General features: G+C 42.0%; 1 protein-coding gene across 1 annotated transcript in view; it reads right to left on the bottom strand.

Moving 5' to 3' along the window:
• GALNT9 (polypeptide N-acetylgalactosaminyltransferase 9) overlaps positions 1-12,269 on the bottom strand; it is a 129,267-nt gene that overhangs the window by 99,982 nt on the left and 17,016 nt on the right. Inside the window, exon 2 of the mRNA XM_018916327.3 lies at positions 4,977-5,157. Coding sequence (XP_018771872.2) covers positions 4,977-5,157 — 181 coding nt within the window. The remainder of the gene's footprint in view (positions 1-4,976; positions 5,158-12,269) is intronic.

Genomic DNA, 12,269 nt, shown 5'->3' with positions numbered 1-12,269 from the left:
TGGTTCTGCCTTCAAGGACAGCTGGAGCTCAATGGCCACTGAGGACCATCTCTGAGAGCTCCCCAGCTGCTGGCCTCCCTGGAGCTGCTGTTATTAAACCTTTGAATGAACAAATCAGAGGTTTATTTACCAAGGCTGCCCCCTTGGTAGCACTGTTTGATCAATTCCGGAATTCTTTTTGATAGGTAATTAAAAAAGCTTTTCCTTAGGTATGGAGTGGATTGAACCATTAATTACACTTCACAGCCCTAGAGAAGCAATTCTTTTGCTATTGTGAAATGTCTATGGCAAACCACAAAAATGCTTGCCTCCATAAAAGAACTGAATAAATGAAAGCAATTTCCTCGAGACCCAGATTTCTCTGAGTTTTATGGCTAAAGACTTGAGTTGCCACAGCATTAATAAGTTTGTTCTTTAGGGCTGAATTTTCTCAATACAAACGTCCCTGACTGTAACACAAAGAAATATCTTCTTTGGCTGATGAAGCCAACAGACTGAATCCATATATTAATATTATTGTTATCACTGAATTGCCACAATGCACTCTGCATCCAGTTGCTCAAAAAAAAGATCAGTTAAATTAAAGATCCTCACCAAGCAGCGACAATTTTGTGTAAAAGCCAATTTAGCCATTATGGAAGCTGCAGGATCATATTAACTTTTCTCCAAAGTATGCATAATGCATGACAGCAAGTGGTTTTGACAAGTGCCTGAGTGTGTGTGTCTGCATGTGTGGATGTGTCCTGCATGTAAAGAAAGCCCTGAAGTTATTTAAGTTGCAAAGTCAAGTGATAGAAAGATAGAAAATGCTGGATTTACAGGTGCTGCACCTGTTCATTTCAACCCCTTGCTATCCAGGCTGTACATCAAAAAGAGCAGGGGAATTGATGGGATCCTGAGAGACAATGCTTATGTTTGAAAGCATCTGGTTAGCTGACACTTCCCAATTTTCCAGCATGCTACACTGTACAACAAACAGCTTTTGTAAGTTTGGGGGCCTTTACCCCTGTCTTTGAATGACATTCCCCAAGGTTTTGGACATTTCTACTTTCTCTAACTTTGATAAAGTCAAAATCTCCTGTCACATGGGGCTTCAGCACCTCTGCCTCCATGCATGACTGGGAAGGACTGAGTCTGATATTTTGGCTAGAGCTGCCAGCAGTGGAGGCTGTAATTCCCCAAAAAGGGCAGGAGGATGAATTCTGCCAGCCTGTTGTAGCCACACAGGGAAACCTGCTCTCCTCTGCCCAGTGCCTGCAGGGGTTTAGGTGCTGACCCTGGCAAGTGCAAAATCTCCACCAAAATCTCAGCTCTGTTGCTTCAGGTCTGGTTTTGACCATTCAGTCAAACATCTTCCCTTTGGCATTATGGTAAGAGAGGCATGGACAGAGCCCAGCAGATTTTACAGCATTCCCAAAGGCAGGATTCAGGACTATTCTCCACCTAGACATATTGGCAGGGATAGCTGCCAGCAATACAAGTTCTTATGCTTTCCTACACACAAGGTTCATTGGCATCAGGAGATTATTTTCACTCAGTGCTCAGGTTTTTTCAATTATGACACTCATTTTATATATGGAAGAACATATATGGAAATTACTCCAATAACACTCCACCATCAAATAACACTTCTCCCAGAGAACCACAGAACAAGCTCTAGCTGAGCTGTGTGCTTGCAAAACAAAAATAACCTGTTCCTTACAAGAAAAGCTTCTCTTCCTTCCATTTCATAGAGGAAATAAGATGTGCTAGTGAGGGCTAAAAGTCCTGCTAATACTTTATTGCTGTAAAGAAAAATCAGGATGTTAAACATTCTGAGATCCCTGCAACATATTTTCTACAGTGGTATAAACCTTGAAAAACTTAAAATAGTATATTATTTATATAATATAATCAGATAATATAATCTCTAATAGATATTTGAAAATCTCTGATATTGAGAAGAAAAAGCTGGGATGTATTTATCATACCATGCTAGAATGAAATTGTAATTTTGTAATTACTGTGTGATTGTAATCACAAGCAAGAAGTTTACTGCCATTGCCTCTATTTGGCACACAAACAAAATTTGCTGTTGTCTCCTGTACCAACAGAAATTCGTATCCTAAAGAAAAGATTTCTGAGCTAAAAGGAATAAAAGCAGAACAAAATGTGAGAAAAGCATCTTGAGGGCAGGAGAACCCCCCAGGCTTGAGGCTTTGCTGCAAGGAAGGACAGGGGGAGGTGACTCCAATTTAGGAGCTTCTTGGTCACGCTGGCTGACTCTGCACCTCTGTAGTGCAACATATTTTTTAATTTGCTGCATGGGGATGAAAATACCTCCTGAAAAGCAATTAAACTGCCAAGTGTTTATGAACCTAGGCTTGTGGATGGAATAGAAGGCTTATTCTATCAGAATGAGAGAGTGGACACTGGTAAGAGGGGAGTTCAAATGAAGTAAAATACAATATTTCTCATCAAGCTTGGAATATTACAAGTCCTGAGTTTGCATACTGAAATCATGTTTACTTTCATAAATTGTGCCTGTGCAATGTAGACTCGAGTAGAAATTCTCCCAGTTCATATCTTTAATACTGGTTTGTGAAAATACATAGATTGAATATTTCAAATGGAAGCCAGAATGGGGAGAAAGCAGAGTTTAATACTTTGGGAATGCAAATTCAGATGTTTTTATTCACATGGACTTTGTACATGGCCTTGGACATTGATTCTACCTTGCTCCTCAATTTAAAAATGAAAAGCCCTCTCCTTTAAAAAATGAAAAGTTCTGGGAACAACGTGAATATAAATCACAAGCAAACTGAAAAGCTCAGAAATGGAGAGGGGAGACCACTGGGCAAGTGTGCACACAGAGAAATTGGGCAAGAGTGGGATTTCAAAGTCTGTCTCAAGCTCATGGAGGTTCATTTCTCTCCAGAACACAATTAGAGCAGAGTGTGTAAATCAAACAGTCAAGCTCAGCTTTGGTACATGTCCTCCTTGTGCTGGGGGCCACAGAGCTCGGTGCAGATCCAGGTGGTCCCACAGGAGTGGGGCAGAGGGGCAGGATCCCCTCCCTTCCCTGCTGCCCATGGGGAGGGCTGAGCCCAGGACAGGTTTGGCTTTCTGGACTCTGAGTGCACTGGGCCATGCTGAGCTCCATGGCACCCCCACATCCTCCTCAGGGCTGCTATCAAACCTTCTGAGAGGGCAAAATCTTCTTCTGCAAAGATCTTCTACCTTCTCCACACTCTCACTCATTTTCCACAGCGAATTCAGTCTGAAGGGTTTTCCTGTGACTCATCCAGAGGCAAGTGCATCAATTGCAGCCTCTAGATCTAACTAGAGCCACCTCAGGAGTGTCCAAACATGACAAGGGAGGCAGTTCTCCCAGTAACACAGAGATTTAATCATGTGGCATGGCCTGATGAGATACCCTCAATGAGAATGTCAAAAGCTCATTGGAATGACTCACCAAAACTCCTAAGCAAAACTGTGGGAGAGCATCATCTGGAGTGAGACACCACAGCACTGCACATGGTCTCCTGCCTCTGACAGCTGCTGAGCTGGATTTGAGCTCTGCAGCCTCTGCTTTTGCATTTCCTAGCAGAACACATCTCATTTATCCTCATCCCCTGCCCACAGCAGCAAATAAGAGCCAGGTCAAACCTCACCGAGCTCCACGGGGGAAACTTCACTGTGACTTTAGGGGCTCTGGGGCAGATCTGGTGCACAGCTCCAATATTTGCATAACTGCAGGCTCCTCTTTCCCCAGCATAATTCCAAGATGGATTTTTATGATCCATCAAGAGAGGAGAGGTGAGACCATTGAACAAATGTGTACTTGCATCAAACGTGGTTTCAAGGCAATACATTGTTTTCTTTTTGTCTCTTCTGATACCTGAGGGTTTTTTCTGTAGCAAGGGTTTGAGAAAACAAATGCTGAGTCAATACTCCTGAGATCACTTTAATATGCAACACAGCTAAAGAAATTTGTAGTTGAGCTGAAGTTTTGTTTTTGGCAGCTTGAACTGCCTAAAATCCTAATTCAATTGCAATCTACTCACAGACCACAGCTGTTTAGCTTGGCTAAACTTTTCTCACCATTTAATAAGATACTTTTTTATTTAACTTTCAGTTCTGCCTAGGAGCCCCAGTGGGTCTTTTAAAACAGAAGATTATTATTAGAAATTAATTAAGTATTCTTTTCAATTCTGTCTCCTGAGAGCAACTAGGCATTGTTGCTGATCTCCTCTGCATTAAGACATTACTGATTGTCATTCATGGGATGATAGTGTGGATGTCTCATCTGGAAAATATATAACTCCATAAATATGAAAGATTTGAAAGTTATTTAATACAAAATATAATAAATCAGTGCAAATAATAAACATGTAATTGCAATGTCAAGCACAGCACAGGCGTGTGAAGACTATAAACACTGGAATAAAAATAGACACACATTCCAAAGACAAAAAAAACCCTTCCTGCAATTACAGGACCCCGATAGATTGCACTTAGTCCATGTTTCAGCACACTGCAAACCCTGACTAAACAATTCTAAGAATATCAAATGCAATTAAAGACAATTGATTTGATAAGCTGGGGTTATTTTTAATGGACCAGTGACTATGAAGCGTTTGTTGCACTGCCCCCCTCCCACTGCACGTGACTACAAGAGGCACAGACTAAATCTGCCCCCTCTGAAGGCTTTTTCTAAATGAACCAAACCCAAAATGCACCGATGTCCTGATGTAATTTTGATCTGAGGCATTGAGCATGCATATTAATGTACTACTGACAGAATTAGCTATGCATTTAATTTGGCACTTCGTGCTTGAGGTGGCAGTTGGTGTATTTCATTTTCACTCAGCTCAGGGGTATCTGTACAAGTCACTGCTGTCATATTCCAGCCAGGAAGGATGTGAGGAATGCCACCATGGGTCAGAACAACAATCAGTCCCTTACTCCAAATAATAATGCAGAATTCAACTTACTTTTTAGGTCTGTAGTCAGGGATGGACCTGTCCAGTGATATCCTGTCACTGAGCTGGGCATTGTAACCATATTCTTCATACTTAGTCTCTGATTCATGGCTGTCATCTCTCAGGGTAGCAGCCATTCCCCCCTGGCCCAAGCCTCCTGGACCTTCAACTAATCCCATGGGCTTTGCCAGACCTAAAGGAAACAGATAAAAAAAAAAATCAAATTAATAATATAAAAGGCATAGACAGAACCTCTTCTGTGACACAGAATGTTTTCAGATAAATGAGGTCTGAACTCCCAGCTCTTAAACCCTCATGGCTCTGTGGAAATTATCCTCAGCTTCTCAAACCAAAGTCCAAATCAACACATCTTGTAGTATCTGTGCATAATGAGCCAACTATAAAGAATCAATTAGCAGCTTTCACGATTCCTTCTTTTTCCAAAGTGGCTAATTATTGTTAAGATAATTAAGAAAAAATTTTCCCCATTAGAACTGGAGGGTTTCCCCATGTAGCCCATTAAATCTTCACTCGTTTTAAGGGAGAGATGTTGAATTTCTGCCACATGTGGGTGTGCCAGTTCAACTCCATCTTATTGTCAGTTCTGGTGCCTGCTCTGGACCACTGCAGCCCTGGTCCAGGTTTGGTTCCTCTGGACTGGCCACCAGCTTCTCCTGGGTAGGAAATACAGGATAAATCTGATTTCGTTGCCTGAGTCAACAGATGGGTCATTTGGACTCAAACACACACCCTGCCCAGCCTGGTGCCACAAAGATGTGCTAAAAGTATTTTAATGGAGCTGCCACTCCACCTGGGAATCACTCCAGATTTCCTCTGCACTTCACATCTGACAAATGAAATATGTAAGATACTCAGCTCTGTAGAGCTCACAGCAGCAGAAAGTTTGGACACTCAGAAATTGCTGAGAAATCAGCCAATTAACAATGCATTTACAGGTTTCATTCACTGGTCAACTCAAAAATAAAAATAAAACAAAACTTAACCAGCATAAAATGCTTGCATGATCACATCACCAGGAACTTCTTCCATGGCAACAGGCATTTAATTTGGTGCTGAATCCTCATAAATAAGTTCCTCAAATAGCCTGTGTTTAATGTCAAAGCTCTCCTTTCCAAAAGGCTGGCTATCAGCAAGTCATTATAAATGACAAAGTTATTTATAATAACCCTGGGAACACCATACAGGAATGTGTGACTCTCCCCCAAATCATTTACGACACCAAGTAAAGCAATTAGAGCTTGACCCACTCAACATTTTTCAAATCAAGACTTTTTCAAGAGGAAAATGTCATTATTTCAACTAAATGATTAAAAAGAAAGAAAGGAACTGTCAGCATTTGGTAGCAACAAACACACATGGCAGTACAAACGTGGGACTGCTTCTCCAAGTCCCATTAAGGAGGGCAGTTCAGACCCCTGGGAGGAAATTCTCCTGCATCTCACTGCAAACAATGTTCTTGTTACAGCTCCATCACCATCTCTGTTTAGTGATAGGACAGCCCAGAGTAAAATTTTGCATTTTCTGCTGCAGTGTTTGTGACAAATTCCTGTGCTGGGGTAAAGTGCAACAATACAGAGAGTCACAAATTAACATAAAAGGAATTCTGCCACTGAACTTCAGGCACTGCTGACAAAAATGCATAAATGCTGCAATCAGTGGTCCTGAGTCAGGACAGATCTTGATTTTGTGTGTGTCTTTGATGCCTTCCTGCTCCTCACCACCATGCACTGAAATGACTAAAACTCAAGACTAGTCTGGATTTCAAACCAGAGAAATTCTTCTAGCTTACTAAGAGAAGCACTTCAATCCATGTTCAATATTCTGAAAATATTTTAGGGAGCTTCATTTTGAAGAAAATGGCAACATTTGTCCTTTTTGTTCCAATTTAGGATGAGAGGCTACTTGGCACTTTGACCTTCCTCTGGAAAAATTTGAGCAGAGGGCTCTGCATGCCTGGCCTGACAATGATTCCTTGCTTGAGTAATTAGAGAAATTACATGTCTGAGACTCCACATCTCTCCCCACTCCAAAGGAAAAGCAGAGCAGCCTAATCTTCCTGCATGATTCAGTCTTAGACTTTACAGGCACCACCAGCAGTGATGCTGCAAGCTCTGCCCAATATATGGAATCTAAAAGGGGCTCAGCTTCTGAGAAAAGTCAGCAGTTCCCTCCAAAAAAAGAGTCAAATGAAACACTTTAAAAGTCAAAACCCCAGAAAACTTGACAAAGCCTATGTCCTTGAAAGACCATAAAGTGGAAACTCATTTGATGATCATTTGGAATCATCTGGGCTAGGTTCTGACGGTACATCAAAGCAAATTGAAGATGACTTCATTAAAATTAACCGACCTGCTTTAATGAAAGGGTCTCCAAGATGAGGTGTGCTCATTTGACTTGAAGCAACAATCTAATTCCAGCAGTTGAAAACTTTCCTCTCCATACTCTATGCTCTTGCAGTTTATGGAACAAATCACTTGAGTCTTTATGGCACAAGTAATGTGAGAATGAAACTTGCAGCCCACAGGAAGCACCAAGCTTGGCTATTTCATCAAGCACCTGCCAAACCATCCATGATGACAATTATTTCATACACCCTTTTCTAAATCTGATCTTCCAGCTCTTTGTGCTGCTGATCTGATCTTGTTGTGGGAAGGAGTCATCATTTGTCTGACTTCCCCTCAGAGCATATTGCTGTGAGCTTTTTGCTCCAGCTACCAAATTGTAGCTGAGTCTGACTGACAGTTATCCCAGTGATGCAGTAACACTGACCAAAATAAAGCAGCAATTAAATAAATGATGTCACAATGCTGCCTTCTTCAAAAACAGCACCCAAGTGTCTCTGGAAGTTCTTAGGAACAATGAATATACTCTATTTTATATATGTGCATGTGTGTGAGAGGCAGCAATTACAGCCAATGCTCCTCAATGCATGGTTGGTTAGCCAGACCATGCCTCACATATTTCCATTGCATTTTCCATCTCAAAGCTGATTTGCTGTTGCTTCAGCAGTTGTCTCCTCAATAAAGAGCTTTCTCCCATCACTTTCTGTGTCACAATGAGGACTTGCTAACCCCCAAATCCACTGCACTGGTCAGCCTTAAAAAAACACCAAAAAACAAAAAAAGAGACACACAGAAAAGGAGTTTCAGCTCAGCTGCATCTTCACAAAATAGGATGGTGTAGAGATGGGATCAGGGGACAGGTGATGGGATGAGCATCCCCAGCCTGGCTGAAGCAGAGGCTGCTGGTGAACACCTCCCAGCACATCCTCCAGGCCCTCATCTGAGAGCACTTTTCTGTTTTCTTCTTCTTTTGAAGCTCATTGCAGATTTCCATCTCCTTCTCTTACCTGTGGGTAACTCACCTGCAGACCTCACTCTCACCCATTTTTCCACAGCATCAGAAGCCAACGAGGGCAAGGCCCAGAGCCAAGGATTGAGATCATGGGGCCACTCTGCAACGGGGATGTGCAGAAAGGGGATGCCCAGTGAGCAGGTATTTTTCAAGCTGTCTTTCCTTTAAATTTTCTAGACTAAAAATATCTGCAGCTGATACACTGGGAATGGTCATAGACTGTTCCATGCTGCAGATGACAATGAGGTCACAAATAATTAGTGTCTGTCATTCATTTCAAATTTATTGCTCTCACTGCAGAGATTTCTGTGTAGGACAGAAATTGTTGGGAGAATGGAGAGCAGAACAAGCCAGCCTTAGTTCCTTAACCAGATTAATTACTCCACAGGATGCATCATTTTCTAGGAGGAAAAGAGATCCTCTATTTTTCATCATAAACCCTGTCACAATGGGAAAAGTACTAAGGAGATTTATATGAGATATTATGGAAAAATCTAGATCAGATTATGGCTGTGATTATTTTACTATAATTTTTTTCTTTTTTGCAACACAAATACAGGCAGCTGTAAATCAGGTTCAGCCAAGGTTCTCAGACAAAATTAAACTTCTGACAAACCAAAATACAAATAAGTGATTGAAAATAATAATAGAATGTCAGAACATGGAGAGAGCTGCTGCAAAATCTCCAAAATGCCCTTGCTGGCCTGTCTCAGCCCCAGCTTGAGAAGGGCTTCAAAGCCAGACTTCTGAGCTTTAGCTACACATTTGAATAGCTGCAGAAAAGTATTTCAGTTTCTAGCACCTTCAAAGGAGGGGATAAAACATTTCCTTCTAAAACACCTGGCATAGGTCAAAAAACCTGACACAGTCACCCAGCAATTCTACCTGTGACTTCTGAAACACTTACACAGGAAACATAAAACTCATCAGAAATCAGTTGTTTCCTTCCTTCTCCCATTATTATTTCTCAGCTGAAAATACCACTGCATACCATGCAAAGCAATAAAAATCTCTGGATCCTAGCTTTAAAAGATAAAAAGAATAAGGGACAATAGAAACTGCACATAGATTGACAAAGTTGACTTTCAGCATTTCCAGTTACAGCTTTGCAAAGAAAAGGAAAAGGTTCAGAGATTCTGGACTAGGTTCAGTAACAGCTTAAACAAGACTCAGCTTGCAATGCCTTTTTAAGCTACTTTTACATAAACCCACCTGTTTAGAGGCAGGAATGAGAGCAGTGGCAACTATGGAATCAGCCCCAGTGCTTATACCTTGAATTACTGCATTGTGCTAATTTTGTGATCTCGTTCTGTTGCAGCTAGAAACTTCAGCTGAATGTTACAGCCTCAAAGAATGGCATATCTGGAGGCATGGAGGGAAGCACTGATCTTCCTCCTTCAGGAGCTGCATCTCAGAGTGAAGCAGGTGCCCAAGAAAAGCAGCTGGTTGGAGGAGGAGAAGGAAAAGTGCAATACAGGTGAGCCATTCAACACTGAGCTAAAGGTCTCAGCTCACCAGCTTCATTTTAGTGATGCCTAAAAACAACTATTAGCTGATGATTTCTAAAAGAACACACTCACACCAGAGAAAGGCTCTCTGCTGTAAGCAGCCCCTTGCCTGAATTTATCCACTGGCATAAATTCAGTGAATGCATTGGCAGTTCACTGCACTAATGTTAAACCTGAAAAACTAAAAGCATTTCTCTGTTGCAAGCACGAGGATCAACAATATGCAGGGGGGGAAAAAATAAATCTTATTTGGAACAATTTCACTATTTGACAGTGTTTCAGCCAACTTTGCAAACAGCAGCATGCAGCATGGGGAGTTGCTGGTGTCTGGCTCATGATTCAATCTAAATGTTAAACAGAGCCTGGCCCTTAATTTCTGCATATCCCAACTTTCCATATCCCAGATCAGGTTCTCCCACCACGACCCTGAAGCAAGCTTACATAATGTGTAAGGTTGGCTGCCCAGAGAACTGATCTGAATTTTGCCCATATCAAAAGGTGCTCACTTTCTGAGCTAGAAGGAATGCTGAATGTGGAGGAGATTTATTTTACATACAGCAACATTCAGCAAATCACATCCCACAGGGATACAAGCTCCAATTTTGGGAAATTGGAGAGCAACAAACAAAATCCCATCTAATTTAAGTGACTCCAGCAGCTCCATTTATCTGTAACCCAAACACAGTCTTATTTTTTTATAGTTGTACTCAAGTTTGCTGCATCCTTGCTTGAAAAGTTTATGTCCCCTGGTGCCTGGTATCAGCCTCAAGTATCTCTGCAGATTTATCAGGGAGAAGCCAAACAGCATCCTGCAGCTGATGGCTTGGAAAGGACAAAAGTACAGCACTGAAGCACTTGATATGCAACTTTTTGTCTCTAGAAACAGGAGGTGCAGTGGTTTTGTAGCTCAACCTCATCTCCAGACCCCAGTGGAGAGCCTGAGACAGCATTTCTCAGTCTTGGAGCCCAGATGAGAGGCCATGCTCTAAGACATCCCTCTGTGAGCAGGTGAATGATGGGGAAGGGATGAAGAGATCTGGCAGCTCTGCCTGTGGGGGGGCTGCTGCTTTCCCACCCCCAGCAGCCAGTCAGGCAGAGAGTGCAGAACCAGGAGCCTGGGAAATTATGTGGATTATCTGGAACTAATCCAACTAATATCCAACCCCTTGTGTGCTTTGCCATATGTTTCTTCTTCAAAACAGGGACTTTTCCAGGTTGCAGAGAGCACTCTGAGACACAGCATGTGCATATCTGTCAAATGCTCAAAACACATTTTATGGAAAATTCCATGAAGATGCCCTGGGCTGTTCTCACCAGCTGGGCTGGAAGCTGACCCTTTTTCCATCCTACACACTGGGCTGGAAGCTGACCCTTTTTTCCTTCCTACCCACTCTGCTCCCACCATATTGATGCTTTAATCCTTAAATCCTCCATGGTAACTCCTACCAGGACAGGATTTGGCCAGAAGAGTTTATTTCCTTGGAGTTTCCATGGGATGTAGTCCAGACTCAGATGCTACATGAGCCCAAAGAGACAGATCCCAGCCCAAAGCACTCACCATCCATAAGGACAAGAACCAGATGCAAGAAAGATAATGAAGAAAGAAGACATGAAGACAATATAACAAGGTCAAGGTGTTTCTGAAATGATCCTTTTTGTAGAAGAGCTTGTGATAAAAGCTCCCTAGTCATTCAGGTAATTTTGAGATGATAAAAGGTGGCAGTTCTGTGTCTGTAGAGGGAAGGAGTTCACCTCTGGTAAAGCTGCCCCGTGCCAAATGCAAGATTTCATACTTTGAGGAAAAGGAGAGGAATATCTGAGGAAATAAAAAGACTGAGGTGCAGGAGACAGGCATGGCAGGACAAACTGTGTTAGTCATCTTGGCACAACGTGGAGGGGGATCTGGTCCATCAGTGTTGACAAAAGGCCTGCTGGGGACAAAAAGGAACAGGATGTCCTTGCAGAGCCATGTTCTCTCTGAATCTGCTGCTCTGTGGTGCAGCACACACCCCACTGCCCTCTTCCAGTTGCCTCCTCATCTTTTGTTTTCTTGGCTTCACAGAAACTGCAGCGCTGCGTAGGCTACTGCCTCTCTAGACACAAAATTCATTAGTGCTTTTTAATTGGAAGAAATACTGTGTTTTTATGTACAGATATCTAATATCAAAAGTAATTGCTTTTATAGAACACTCATTTGGAGCTGGTTACCCCTTGAGATGAGAAAATGTATTCTAATTACAACAGATAATTCAGGAGGAGATAAACAGATTGAGGACTGGAAGGACCAAGAAATAGCAGCTGTACAGTCCACTGGAGATGAAGATAAAAGCTCATTTGTGAGGTAGGACACTGATCCCAAATTTACAGATAATAAGAGAGGTGCCAGAGTTTTGCCAGAAACTTGATATAAATAAAAACAGAC

This window comes from Serinus canaria, chromosome 15 (assembly GCF_022539315.1).
Source record: "Serinus canaria isolate serCan28SL12 chromosome 15, serCan2020, whole genome shotgun sequence".
Taxonomy (NCBI): domain Eukaryota; kingdom Metazoa; phylum Chordata; class Aves; order Passeriformes; family Fringillidae; genus Serinus; species Serinus canaria.
This window is presented reverse-complemented; position numbering and strand designations above follow the sequence as displayed.